Source organism: Cervus canadensis, chromosome 18, assembly GCF_019320065.1.
Source record: "Cervus canadensis isolate Bull #8, Minnesota chromosome 18, ASM1932006v1, whole genome shotgun sequence".
NCBI lineage: Eukaryota > Metazoa > Chordata > Mammalia > Artiodactyla > Cervidae > Cervus > Cervus canadensis.
Window position 1 is genome coordinate 8,830,297 of NC_057403.1, and position 12,758 is coordinate 8,843,054.

General features: G+C 41.3%; 2 protein-coding genes across 2 annotated transcripts; both read right to left on the reverse strand.

Annotated features, from left to right (window-relative positions):
• Window positions 1-1,687: 1,687 nt before the first annotated feature.
• LOC122420613 (zinc finger protein 845-like) lies at window positions 1,688-5,275 on the reverse strand. Its single transcript, XM_043435922.1, is given in 2 exon segments — window positions 1,688-3,723; window positions 3,819-5,275. Coding segments are annotated over 2 exon segments (1,896 nt in total). The 5' UTR covers window positions 5,156-5,275; the 3' UTR covers window positions 1,688-3,164.
• LOC122420476 (zinc finger protein 860-like) lies at window positions 5,239-12,500 on the reverse strand. Its single transcript, XM_043435601.1, has 4 exons — window positions 12,444-12,500; window positions 8,218-8,344; window positions 5,350-5,589; window positions 5,239-5,249 (listed from the first exon to the last, which is right to left on the reverse strand). The coding sequence occupies exons 1-4, from the start codon at window positions 12,498-12,500 to the stop codon at window positions 5,239-5,241; spliced, it is 435 nt and encodes a 144-aa protein (XP_043291536.1).
• Between the last annotated feature and the right edge of the window lie 258 nt (window positions 12,501-12,758).

A 12,758-nucleotide genomic window follows, 5' to 3' on the forward strand; every position in this document is an offset into this window, starting at 1 on the left:
TGGTGCGTAGGGAGATGTTATATTGTCCACTAGGGATATATGCTAAGGATCAAGTCAGTAACAGTCTTGTTTTCTTCTTTCCTCTACAAAGTTGTAAAAAGGATGGGGTTGGTGACAAGATTAAATTGTGTGCAGGGTCTTAGGTGGTCTGGTCTCCTAATCACTGCAGTGGGAAAGAATCCACCTGCCAGTACAGGAGACTTGGGTTTGATTCCTGGGTCGGGAAGGTCCCCTGGAAGAAGAAATGGCAACCTATTTTGTGTCCATTGGGTCACAAAAGAGTTGGGCGGGGCCAGGCTGAGCGAACACCTACCTGCTTCTTCCTCCCTTTGGTTCCAGAGGTGTCTTGTCAGGGTTAAGTAGTACTTGGTCTCTCATGTCATGTGTTGCATCATTGATTGCTCATTAATTTAAGTAACTGTAAACACTTTTAATAAAACTTTAAAATTCTGTGGGATAATCACAATGGAAAGAATCTTTCGGCATAACATTTGGAGTCCTGCATGTCCGATGACAGAGGATGAGATGGTTGGATGGCACCACCGACACAATGAGTTTGAGTAAACTCTGGGAGTAGGTGATAGACAGGGAGTCCTAGTGTGCTGCAGTCCATGGGGTTACAAAGAGTCGGACATGACTGAGCAACTGAACCAAACTGTACTTGGAGTCCTGCTGATGAGGCTGAAGTGATTCAGAGGCCTGGGAACTGAAACCTGGTCTGGTGGCCAGGTTGAGGTTGGGTGAGGGTTGATGTGGGCTGCTGCTGGGGTGGGGCTGGATGTGGGGTGCTAGCTGAACCCAGGAATATTCCTGCAATTAGAATTAATTTAAGCAGTTTAAGTAAACAAGAACTGACTTTGTGTAGTGATGATAAGCTAGAATATGAAACACACAACTCTTAGAAAGGGCTACTTCATACTAACACTTCTAAGGAGAAACATGTCTTGACATTCCACTTCCTCAAGTACCAAGCTTATTAGTCACAGCAGTGGCCCAGCGAAAGTGCACCCTGAGGGGAATGCAGGATTGAGAAAAGCAGGCACCATGCTGTGCTTTGGACATTCTGGCCTTCGTATTTCAGGAAGGGAAGGGTCTCTTGGGTCCATCTACGTCTTCAGCAAGTCCAGATAAGTTTGGGGGACTCTCTCCTGGTTTTCAGATCTCCCAGTTATTGGTTGATGACCCCAATTTTGTTTGGCAATGTTTTAACATACATAGCGCCCAGTTAAAAGACACTGAGTAGAACCTCCCTGGTGGTGCAGTGGTAAATAATCTACCTGCCAATGCACAGGACCCGGGTTTGATCCCTGGTGTGGGAGGATGCCACGTGCCTCGCAGCAACTAAGCCCGAGCAACACAAGTACTGAGCCTGTGCTCCAAAGCCTGTGCTCTGCAACAGCAGCAGCCCCAGCAATGAGAAGCCTGCACACAAGTAACCAGAAAGTCGGTTCTGCTGCTGCAGCTAGAGAAAGCCCACGTGCAGCAAAGAGAGGCTCAGCTCAGCCCATAGAACAGACAGACACTGAGTCCTCTGGACCGACCAAAAGAGCCTTCAAAACGCCAGTCTCCAACCATACCCCAGCCAAGGTTACCTGGAGAATTCACAGCCCGATTGCTGCAAAAAGACAAAGAAGCCAGCACAATGAAGACTCAGCAGAGCCAAAGATAAATTTTAAAGTTTATTAAAGAGAGAAAAAAACTTTTAATGAGAAATGCATTCTTCTTCATAAAAGTTTCTGTTCCATGCTTATGATGACAAAGCTTCAAAAACTTATATGAGAAAAACTTGTTTACATCATAATATGTAATACTTAAGCCAATACTTGAATGTCATGGAATGTCAAATTGCTATATGATCACTTGACAGTGATTAGGCAATTTACTTCTTGTTGAAAAATTGTAATATATTTTCTCTCATGTCTTTGTTGTCCACAACAAACAGATCTTTCAGAAACAGACAACAAAGCACACTGTCAAATATAAAGTCTTAACAAGAGGCTAGAATTTATTTCCCCCAAAATTATCAACTTGGCACTATTTATAAATATTTCTATGTGTATTATCTGACTGAACTCAAGTCCTAAAGGAACTGTCTTTCTTTACATTTACAAGGCACCTACTATGTTCCCTGTCATTGTCTACATGCATTTTAATGTTACAAGTCTCAAAAGAACCCACAGACTTATGTATTAGGGTAAGGCAGGAAAGAAATATAAATTAAACCTTAGAAATGGGTCATAACATGTGGGTAGAAAAAGTAATGCTAAACTATTGAAAAAAAACAAAAGAAATAGGAAGGCAGGATTTAAGAGATTAGCACTGAAACATATATATTACCATATGTAAAAGAGCCAGTGAGAGTTTGATACATGAGCCAGTGCTCTGGGACAATCTGGAGGGATAAGGTGTTGAGAGAGGTGGGTTCAGGAGGGAAGGGACATATGTACGCCTATTCATGTTGATGTACACAAAGAACATCACAATATTGTAAAAAAAAAAAAAAAAAAATTAACTGCTGGTGAGGTAGGCCTGAACACAGCATCAAAGCTTTCCCAAATCTAGCACATCTGTGTAGTTTTCCTAACTTTGAATTCTCTGAGGGTCAAAAAGTTGATGTATTTTACTGCATTCTCTACATGTGTAAGTTTTCACTGCAGTATGGATTCTCAGATGATCTGCAATGTCATTCCTTGTGATTGAAGAGTTTGCCACATAAATAACATGTCTGTGGTTTCTCTCCTGTATGAACTGCCTAATGGGCAGTTCATGCTGAACATGCACTAGAAACTCTGCCACATTCATTTCACTTGTATTTTTCTATACAGTATGAACTCTCTGAATTAAAGGCCTGAACGCTGACTAAAGGCGTTGTCACAGTCACAACTTTTGCACTAACAAGTTTCTCACAACTGTCACATTTCTAATGTTTCTCTCTAGTATGAATTCGCCGATGGTTTCTAAGCTCGTCATTTCAAGTAAAGCACCAGCCATATATATCATATTTATATGGTTTCTGTCCTGTCTGAACTGCCTGATGATGAGTTATGGATGACTGTACCTAAATGGTTTGTCACAATTTTTATATTTCTAAGGTTCTCTCCTCTATGAATTATCTGATGAACTGCAAAGTTTGCATTCACACTGAAAGCCCTGCCACATATACCTCATTTATATGGTTTCCCTCCAGTATGAACTCTCTGATGAATAGCAAGGTTATCAGTACAAACAAATGCCTTACCACATACATCACATTTATATGGTATCTCTCCAATATGAACTCTCTGATGAATACCAAGGTTACCAGTACAAACAAATGCCTTGACACATACATCATATTTATATGGTTTCTCTCCAGTATGAATTCTCTGATGAAGTCCAAGTTTTGTAGTCTGATTAAAGGCCTTGCCACACACGTCACATTTATATAGTTTCTCTCCAGTATGAAGTTTTCAATGAACTGCAAGGCATGAAGTTTCACTAAAGCGTTTGTGACATACATCACATTTATATGGTTTTACTCCAGTATGAACTTTCTGATGAACACTAAGGTTTGCAGCTTGACTAAAGGCTCTGACAAATGTATCACATTTATATGATTTCTCTCCTGTATGGAACCTCCGATGAAGTGCAACCTTTCTCGCTTCATTAAAGGCCTTGCCACATACATCACATTTATATTGTTTCTCTCTAGTATGTACTCTCAAATGAACAGCAAGGTGTGAACTTACTCTGAAAAGTTTTGCCATACATATGACATTTATATGGTTTCACTCCAGTATGAACTCTGATGAGCAGTAAGGTTTCCAGTATGACTAAACAGCTCATAATATACATTGCATTTGTATGGCTTCTCTCCAGTATGAATTCTCTGATGAAGCGCAAGCCTTGTAGTTTGATTAAAAGCCTTGCCACATACATCACATTTATATGGTTTCTCTCCAGTATGAACTCCCTGATGAACAGCAAGGCTTGAACTTACACTGAAAGCCTTGCCACATATAGCACAATTATATGGTTTCTCTTAACTATGAACTCTCCGATGAACAGCAAGCTGTCCAGTACGACTAAATGCCTTGCCACACACATCACATTTTTAAGATTTCTGTCCAGTATGAATTCTCTGATGAACTGCAAGGTTTGAGGTTTGAATAAAGGCCTTGCCACATACATCACATTTATATGGTTTCTCTCCAGTATGAATTCTCTGATGAACTGCAAGGTTTGAGGTTTGTCTAAAGGCCTTGCCACATACATCACATTTATATGGTTTCTCTCCAGTATGAACTCCCTGATGAACAGCAAGGCTTGAACGTCCCCTGAAAGCCTTGCCGCATATACCACAATTATATGGTTTCTCTCCAGTATGAACTCTCCGATGAACAGCAAGGTGTCCAGTACGAGTAAACACCTTGTCACACACATCACATTTATATGGCTTCTCTCCAGTATGAATTCTCTGATGAACTGCAAGGCTTGTAGTTTGAATAAAGGCCTTGCCACATACATCACATTTATATGGCTTCTCTCCAGTATGAATTTTCCGATGAAGTCCAAGATTTGCAGTCTGATTAAAGGCCTTACCACATATATCACATGTATATGGTTTCTCGCCAGTATGAATTCTCTGATGAACTGCAAGGCTTGAAGTTTGACTGAAGGCCTTGCCACATACATCACATTTATATGGTTTCTCGCCAGTATGAATTCTCTGATGAACTGCAAGGTGTGCAGTTTGACTGAAAGTCTTGCCACATACATCACATTTATATGGTTTCTTTCCAGTATGAAGTCTCTGATGAACTGCAAGGTTTCCAATTTGAATAAAAGCCTTGCCACATACATCACATTTATATGGTTTCTTTCCAGTATGAAGTCTCTGATGAACTGCAAGGTTTCCAATTTGAATAAAAGCCTTGCCACATACATCACATTTGTGTGGTTTCTCCCCAGTATGAATTCTCCAATGAACTGCAAGTTGTCTAGTTTGATTAAAAGCCTTGCCACACACGTTGCATTTATATGGTTTTCCTCCGGTATGGATTCTTTGATGTCGAGTGAGTTCTGAGTCCTCAAGAAAGGTTATGTCACACTCAGTACATTTGTAAGGTCTTTTCTTTTGTGTTTCATGGTCTGGTAACAGTTCTGAAGCATGCATAACAGCATTCTCATGTTTATGAGAAAAGCCTTTGCAGACATTACCAGTTCTCTGAGGTGGTAAACCTGTGGCCCTGACATTTGTCACAACTTGACTACATTCAAAAATTATCCCTTCAGATTGTACCATCTGCAATTCATCCTGAACGCTTGCTCTGTGCCTTTCAAAAGGTCTATTTCCTGCATCACTTCTACTAGGATGATCTCTTCCATCAGTGAGGTTTTTGTTATGGGATGTAGACATTCCTTTGTCAGTTCTTTCATCATCTGTCCACAGACAATCAAAGTCATGTATATTTTCCAGGATCTTCCTGGGGCAAAAATCTTTGATTTCAAGGCATTCAGTTTTTCCAAACATCACTCTTTGAAAAATTTCCCCTTTACCACTGTTTGCTTTTACCTGTAATTTCTTGATCATATGTATATGAGACATATCTACAAGACATAAAGAACCACAGGTATTCTATTAGTGACAATGCATAAATCAATTCTTTCCTGTTGAGCACATGATATTATACCAAAAGTCATATCCATCCTAAACAGAATTACAAATCTTCGCAATGATCTTAAAACTATACAAAGCTAAAGGAATAGAACTCTTTAAAAAAGAGTGATCATATGCAATTCAAATTAATTTTAGGGTAGTGTCATTTCAAACACAATCAGAAAACATTCATTTTAAGCAAAGTCATGTCAGTTTGCAAAGAAAACGTATTTTCCCACCATGACATCAAGGCTCATCCTACCTTGTACTAAACACACTGCTGTCTCATAATTGAGGAGGAACTAATGTTATACTGTACACACTTTATGAATACTTATATATGTTTAAATGGTAAAGAACATACAGGACTAGAGAGGTGACTCAGTGGTAAAGAATCTGCCTGCCAATGCAGAAGACATGGCAAGGGGGATACAATCCCTGGGTCAGAAAGATCCCCTGGAGCAGGAAATCACAACCAGTGCACTATTCTTGCCTGAAAAAAATTCCATGGATAGGAAAGCTTGGTGGGCTACAGTCCATGAGATCACAAAGAGTCAGACAGGACTGAGCAACTGAGCAAACAAGCATCAAACAGGCAATACACTCGAATGGTAAACAATCCAAAAGAAGCATTCTAATGAATAATGTAAAAAATAAATGGCAGTTAGTAACTGTTCAACAAATACTGCATTGAGAAAAGAAAGAATTCCGTAAACTATATATATATATATATATATATATATATATGTGTTTTGTTTTTTTTTTTTTTTTTTGCTGGACTATGTGACTTACAAAATCTTGGTTCCCTGATCATGGATTAGATCCAGGCTCGCTGCAGTGAAACTACTGAATCCTATCCACTGGACTGTCAGGGAATTCCCTAAAATAATTTAAAAAATAAAAAAATAAATACTTTTTAAAACACCTGTTAGAAATCTATCAGTAGATAGACATAAAATATATCAGTAGATAGACATATAGTCATTTTATGACATTAATGAGTGGCTCATGTCAGTTATATTGTGTAATACAAAAAGACTGTCATTTTTAAAAAACAAAAAATATGAGAAACATTCTCTACTTGTACGGTAATCACACAATACATCAACTCCCTACCTACACAGTGACCTAAACTCACCCAGTTCATTGGCTTTGGGGCTTCCCTTGTGGCTCAGAGGTAAAGAATCCGTCACCGAGAATAAGTTGATGAACTACAGACAGTGAGCTTGTATGGCAAAACTGCTCACGCCCGTGTGCCCAGGGCCCGTGCTTCACAACTAAAGAAACCACCACAAAGAGAAACCGTGCTCCCCGCAACTACAGAGGAGCCCTCACTCGTCTCCAGCAGACAGAAGTCCGCACAGCACAAAGGACCCAGGACAGGCCAAAAACAAAGACCTCGCCTTCATCTCTGTAGGCGCTACAGCTCCACTGGAGGGTGCTGTACATTTCGCATGTCGAAGAACAGAGCCGTCAGTTAGGGAGAAGAAAAACCTCCTGTGAGATTCACAAACATTAAACATCTGTTTTCTCACAGAACTCGCCCACTTGGAGTTTCCCAAACCCCATGAATGGTGCGGCTTCCTCTCTGTCCTTGTGACAGTTGACCTGTGATCACACTGTTGATACTTTCCCACTCATCTGGATTTTTGTTGTTAGCACCTCATTCTCCACAATCCAGGGGTCTTCCTCCTTGTATGGAGATAACGTTCAAATCAGAAACAGAAATTCCTACTCACAAGTAATGCCACATACTGTGGCTTCTTCTAGAATCCAACCTCTCTTTCTTTTAATAAATGTATCTACTATTTTTAATAGATATTATTTAATATTTTAATTTTCAATGTATTCATTTCTTTTGGCTCAGGGGAGTGTTCATTGCTGTTTGGTCTTTTCTCCAAGTTCAGTAAGTAGGGGCTACGCTCCAGATACAGTGCTCGTGTTTCTCACTTGCTGTGGCTTCTCCTGAGTGCATGGGCTTCAGTGGTTGTCCCATGTGGGCTCAGTAGTTGCAGCTTCCAGGCTCTAGAGTGCTGGCTTATAGTTGAGGCACACAGGCGTAGCTGCTCTGTGACATGTGGCATCTTCCCAGAGCAAGGATCAAACCTGTGTCTCCTGCATTGGCAGGTGTAGAATCCAGCTCTTTTGTCAGCCAAGGGGTGAGGATATTATAAACCAACAGGAAAATACTTCTCTAATGAATTTACTATCTGCCTCCTTTTGAATGCACAGGGAACAGTATAACGTACAGTACAATATGCAGCAGGTATCTAGTTCCTCTCTAAGAACTACTGAACCAAGAACACAGGGCTAGAAAACAGGCAACTGGATGTTTCAAAGTTTGAAATCACCTTTATAAATGCTCAAGTTCTGAAAAAACTCCTTGTGTATCACACATTGGCAGGTCACCAGAAGGAAAGACAAGTTTAAACTCCTGATGCCAATCACGAAGCTTTACATGTGTGAGTCAACAATGTTTTGAGCTTAGTCAAGAAAAACAGGTGATCTCAAAAGGTACAGAGGGAACATGGAGAGGTACCCCAGGGCAGATCCCCACTTCAGGGGGAAGTGATCCTCACCCACGGACAGCAGGTTCCTGAGGGTCTCCACCATCACGTCCTTGTAAAAGGTCCTCTGGGCAGGGTCCAGACATTCCCACTCCTCAGGAGTGAAATCTATGAACACATCCTTGAAGGTCAACTGTGCCTGAAATGAAAACGCATTTCACCAACGGGCCCTGAGGAGGATTCTTAGTTTCACACAAAATGAGAAGAGGTGAGAGGGGTAAAGCTCAATTCAGTTGAAGTAATATTCTGATAGATCCATTAAAAGCTGCTTGAAGCAAACTGTTGATGATGACATCATCACACTAACAACAGGTGTTTCAGCACGTCTTACACACTAAGCATTACTCTAAAGACGTCACACGGATGAACTTGTCATCAACATAACAGCACGTTAGAGAAAGATCTGAGTCCACCTTACTGGGGAGAAAACTCTGTCACTCTAAGAAATCACTCAGATCAAACAGTTAAGAAATGAGGCAACAGCACCTGAGTCCAGGTGGTTGGGAGTGACAACTGAACCTAAAGAATCAACCAGGTAACTACCAGAGAAGGAAAGAACATCCACAGAGAGTTCCCTGAGAATACCCGAAACAAGTTCAAGGAAGCTGAAATTCACTATAAGAGCATAAATGGTCACATTACAGGGTCATATCCTCTCCCATCGCAACCCACACAATATCTATTGCTACAATTTACATCATTCATGTGATGATGCAGAAAAAACTTAACACCATGAAATACACTTAAGATACAATTGAAACTGCTACAAAGCACACACCATTTATGAGATGATGGTTTTGTAATAAAACCATCGAGGTATATATCCATGCATTCATGCATGCATGTGTAAACACACAATTGCTTGAAACAAGAGGAGTTGTCTTTATTTTTTTTCTTGGACACAATTTTTTTTCATGGACACAATTGATTGAAACAAGACAGAGACACAGATGTACAGAACAGACTTTTAGACTGTGTGGGAGAAGGGGAGGGTGGGATGTTCAGAGAGAACAGCATTGAAACAAGTATACTATCAAGGGTGAAACAGATCACCAGCCCAGGTTGGATACATGAGACAAGTGCTCAGGGCTGGTGCACTGGGAAGACCCAGAGGGATGGGATGGATATAGAGGTGGGAGGGGGATCAGGATGGAGAACAGATGTAAATCCATGGCTGATTCATGTCAATGTATGTCAGAAACCACTACAATATTGTAAAGTAATTAGCCTCCAACTAATAAAAATACATGGGAAAAAAAGAAAAAAAAAAAAAGAAACAAGAAGAGTTCTTTACTTTTTTTCTTTCATTCTATCAAAATTTATTCAGTGTCAGCTTTGCACCCCAAACTTGAAATACAGCAGTGAACATGATGGACCTTACACTCTAGCAGCCAGCCAGCCAATTCCACCCACAATTATAAAGTTACTATCGAAATAAGTGCTCTGACACAGTCCCGGTACTAAGACAAGATTAAACACGTCTTAACCTACATTGAGAAATCAGACAAGGTCTCTGTGAGGAAGAAACACTTAGGATGGGCAAGGTGGGAAATGGAAGAGTGTTGCAAGCACAGAGAACAGCTTCAGTGACAGCTCTGAGGCTGGAAGATATTTACTGAACAGAAAGTCAGCCAGTGTGACTGGGACACAGGGAATGTAGATGGGGTAACGCCAGGTAGAGGCTTATTTATGCAAGACCTATGGATTTAGGACTTTATTCCAAAAGGTACTGGAAGTCTCTGAAGAATCTGCAAGAGGAAAGTTAGATGCTTAGATTTGTTTTTCAGAGCTCAATCTGCTATGTGTGGAAGTTGTGTTTACCTGCTTACTCATGCCAGACTCTTTGCAACCCCACTGACGGCAGCCTGCCAGCTCCTCTATCCATGGAATTCACCAGGCAAGAATACTGCAGTGGGTTCTCATTCTCTTCTTTCATTTTACTTCTTCATTAACTTTGTCAACATTCTATTTCTTTTGCAAAACTTATTTTGCTTATGTTTGGTCTTCATTGTTGTGAGTGGGCTTTCTCTACTTGCAGCTGCAGTGCCGGGGCTTCTCACTGCAGTGGCTTCTCTTGTTTTGGAGCACAGGCTCTAGAGAGTGCGGGCTTCTGTAGTTATGGCCTCGGGCTCTAGAGCACAGGCTCAGTAGTTGTGGCCCATGGGCTTAGTTGCTCTGAGGCATCATCCCGGACCTGGGATGGAACCCGTGCACCCTACATTGGCAAGCACATTCTGAGCCACTGTACCACCATGGAAGTCCTCGACATTATCTTATTCTGGTTCAAAAAAACTAAAAAGTAATACAAGCAGAAAATAACATACCGAAGGTTTCTTCCAATCTTTATAAAATACCTGTCTTTAAAAATATGTGGGCCTCCCGATGGGTAAGTGGTGAAGAATCCACTGGGCAATGCAAGAGATGTGGGTTGTTCCTGGTCTGAGATCCCACACACTGAGGGGCAACTAAGCCTTGAGTCTCAATTCCTGAGCCAGAGCTGGAGAGCCCAGGAGGTGAAACTACTGAAGCCAGCACACTCAAGACCCTATGCTGCAAGACAAGAGAAACCACTGCAATGAGAAGCGTGCGCACCGCAACCAGAGAGTGGCTACCACTCACCAGAACCAGGGAAAAGACACTGAAGCAATGAAGATACAGTACAGGAAATAAATATATTTTTAAATAATAATGTGATTTTTATCATTAATTTTAGGTATGTACTTATTAACAAAATCCAAAATTTATTATTTTATTCCAATAAGAAAATACTGAATCAGTGACAGGGTAACAGGCAGGAAGGCCAGGGGTCTCCAAATAGAGGAAATAGGCTGCAAGTGTCAGGCATTTTTATCTCTCTTAAGCTGCAGGAGGAAACAAACTAGTGATATATTTTTCCCTTCTCTATACAAATTTAAAAGGAGGTTTCTCTTAAAATATTGTGTTGCCATAATGACTCCTGGTTTCACCTGAAGCTAACTATTCTCAAACCTTCAGTTAACCAATGCATTTTTCTTATGGAAATGTTTGTCTTAAGCTATGTTAATGTACTATGCATTTACCCCAGATTATGCCTTCAAGTCCCTTTCACCTAGTGGCTCAGAACCTACTTGACAAACCAGTATGTTATACTCACATATTATTCCCCTAATCTATGTAAACAAAGCTATTTGCATGGTAACCTGCCCTTCTACAAGATTCAAGTCAATCGCTTTATGGCATGGGGATGAATCATCTGGTGCCAAGATTATTCCAAACTGCATCTTATGTATGAGGGGCCTGGTGCCATTTTGAGTTTTAAGACATTCCTTTCTTTCATTAACAGATTGCTAGTGACTATATAACATCCAGCTGAAGACTAGGAGGCGGGTACTCTTTCTGCCCCCTTCTGATGCCTATGTCAGAAGCTTTCTCTATCTCCTTTATACTTTAATAAAACTTTATTACATGAAAGCTCTGAGCGATCAAGCCTAGTCTCTGGCCCTAGATTGAATTCTTCTCCTCCAGAGAAGAAGAATCCTGGTGTCTTTTCGTTCAGCAACAACCTTTCATCTAGATCAGTAAAGTTGGAGAACTCCCTCATGGTCCTGTGGTTAAGTTCCCTCACTTCCACTGCAGGGTTTCAGGTTTGATCCTTACACAGTGAACTAAGACCCTGGAAGCTGCATCATGTGGTCAAAAAAGAAAGAAAAAAAAATTAGTAAACCTGATTTTACAGTTTAAATTAGATGGTATAACGAAACACTCCCTAGCCCTGACAACTCTTTTGAATGTTGCATTCCCAAACACTTAAGTTTTCAAGGAGGTGCTCATTTAGTTTTAAATGTTCTATAAAAAGTCAGAACTGATTTCCCCTCATTGGCCTCTTTTCCAGATTTTACCGTGTACTGTACATGTTAATACCTGAGGTCCACATACAGCTTCTTTACACAGGTTGACAGAGAGCAGACAGCACATCCAGATGGGCCCTAAACAGTCCCTGCTGCCCAACAGCACCGAGACCCATGGGTGAGAACCCCTGCCCAGGACGGTGCCCAGGGGAGCCTCCTCACAAGGGCCAGGTCACCGTGTCATGGGGAGACAGGATCTAAGTGGAGACGACAGGCCCTGAGGGAACGCCCCGGGTGAGTGTGTGTGTACAGGAGTCAGACAGGATACTCCAGAATCAGACACAATTGACGAGTCCAGAGAAGGGCATTTCAGGAAGGCAGTGTGAGAATCCACTGAGAATATGACCTTACCTGAGAGAAAGCCATGCCTGACTCCTGTTCTTTCCTCTTCTGCGCTTCTTCGTCCATGTGTCTTCACAGTTCCATCATGAAAGTGGAAAACATGTTGTTTAATGCTTAGGGTCAACTCACTCCTTTCCTCAGCCTGAACCACACACGCAGGGAAGCCCTCACCATGAGGAAGAGACAGTCCCCTGTGCCCACTGTCTCAGGAGGAACTCAGGACAGTCAATTCCAGCACAGAGACCCACACAGGAGCTTTCCGACACTTTCCCTCGGATCACACTCCTCTCCTGGTGAGGCCTCATGTACGCAGCAGCAGGGGGT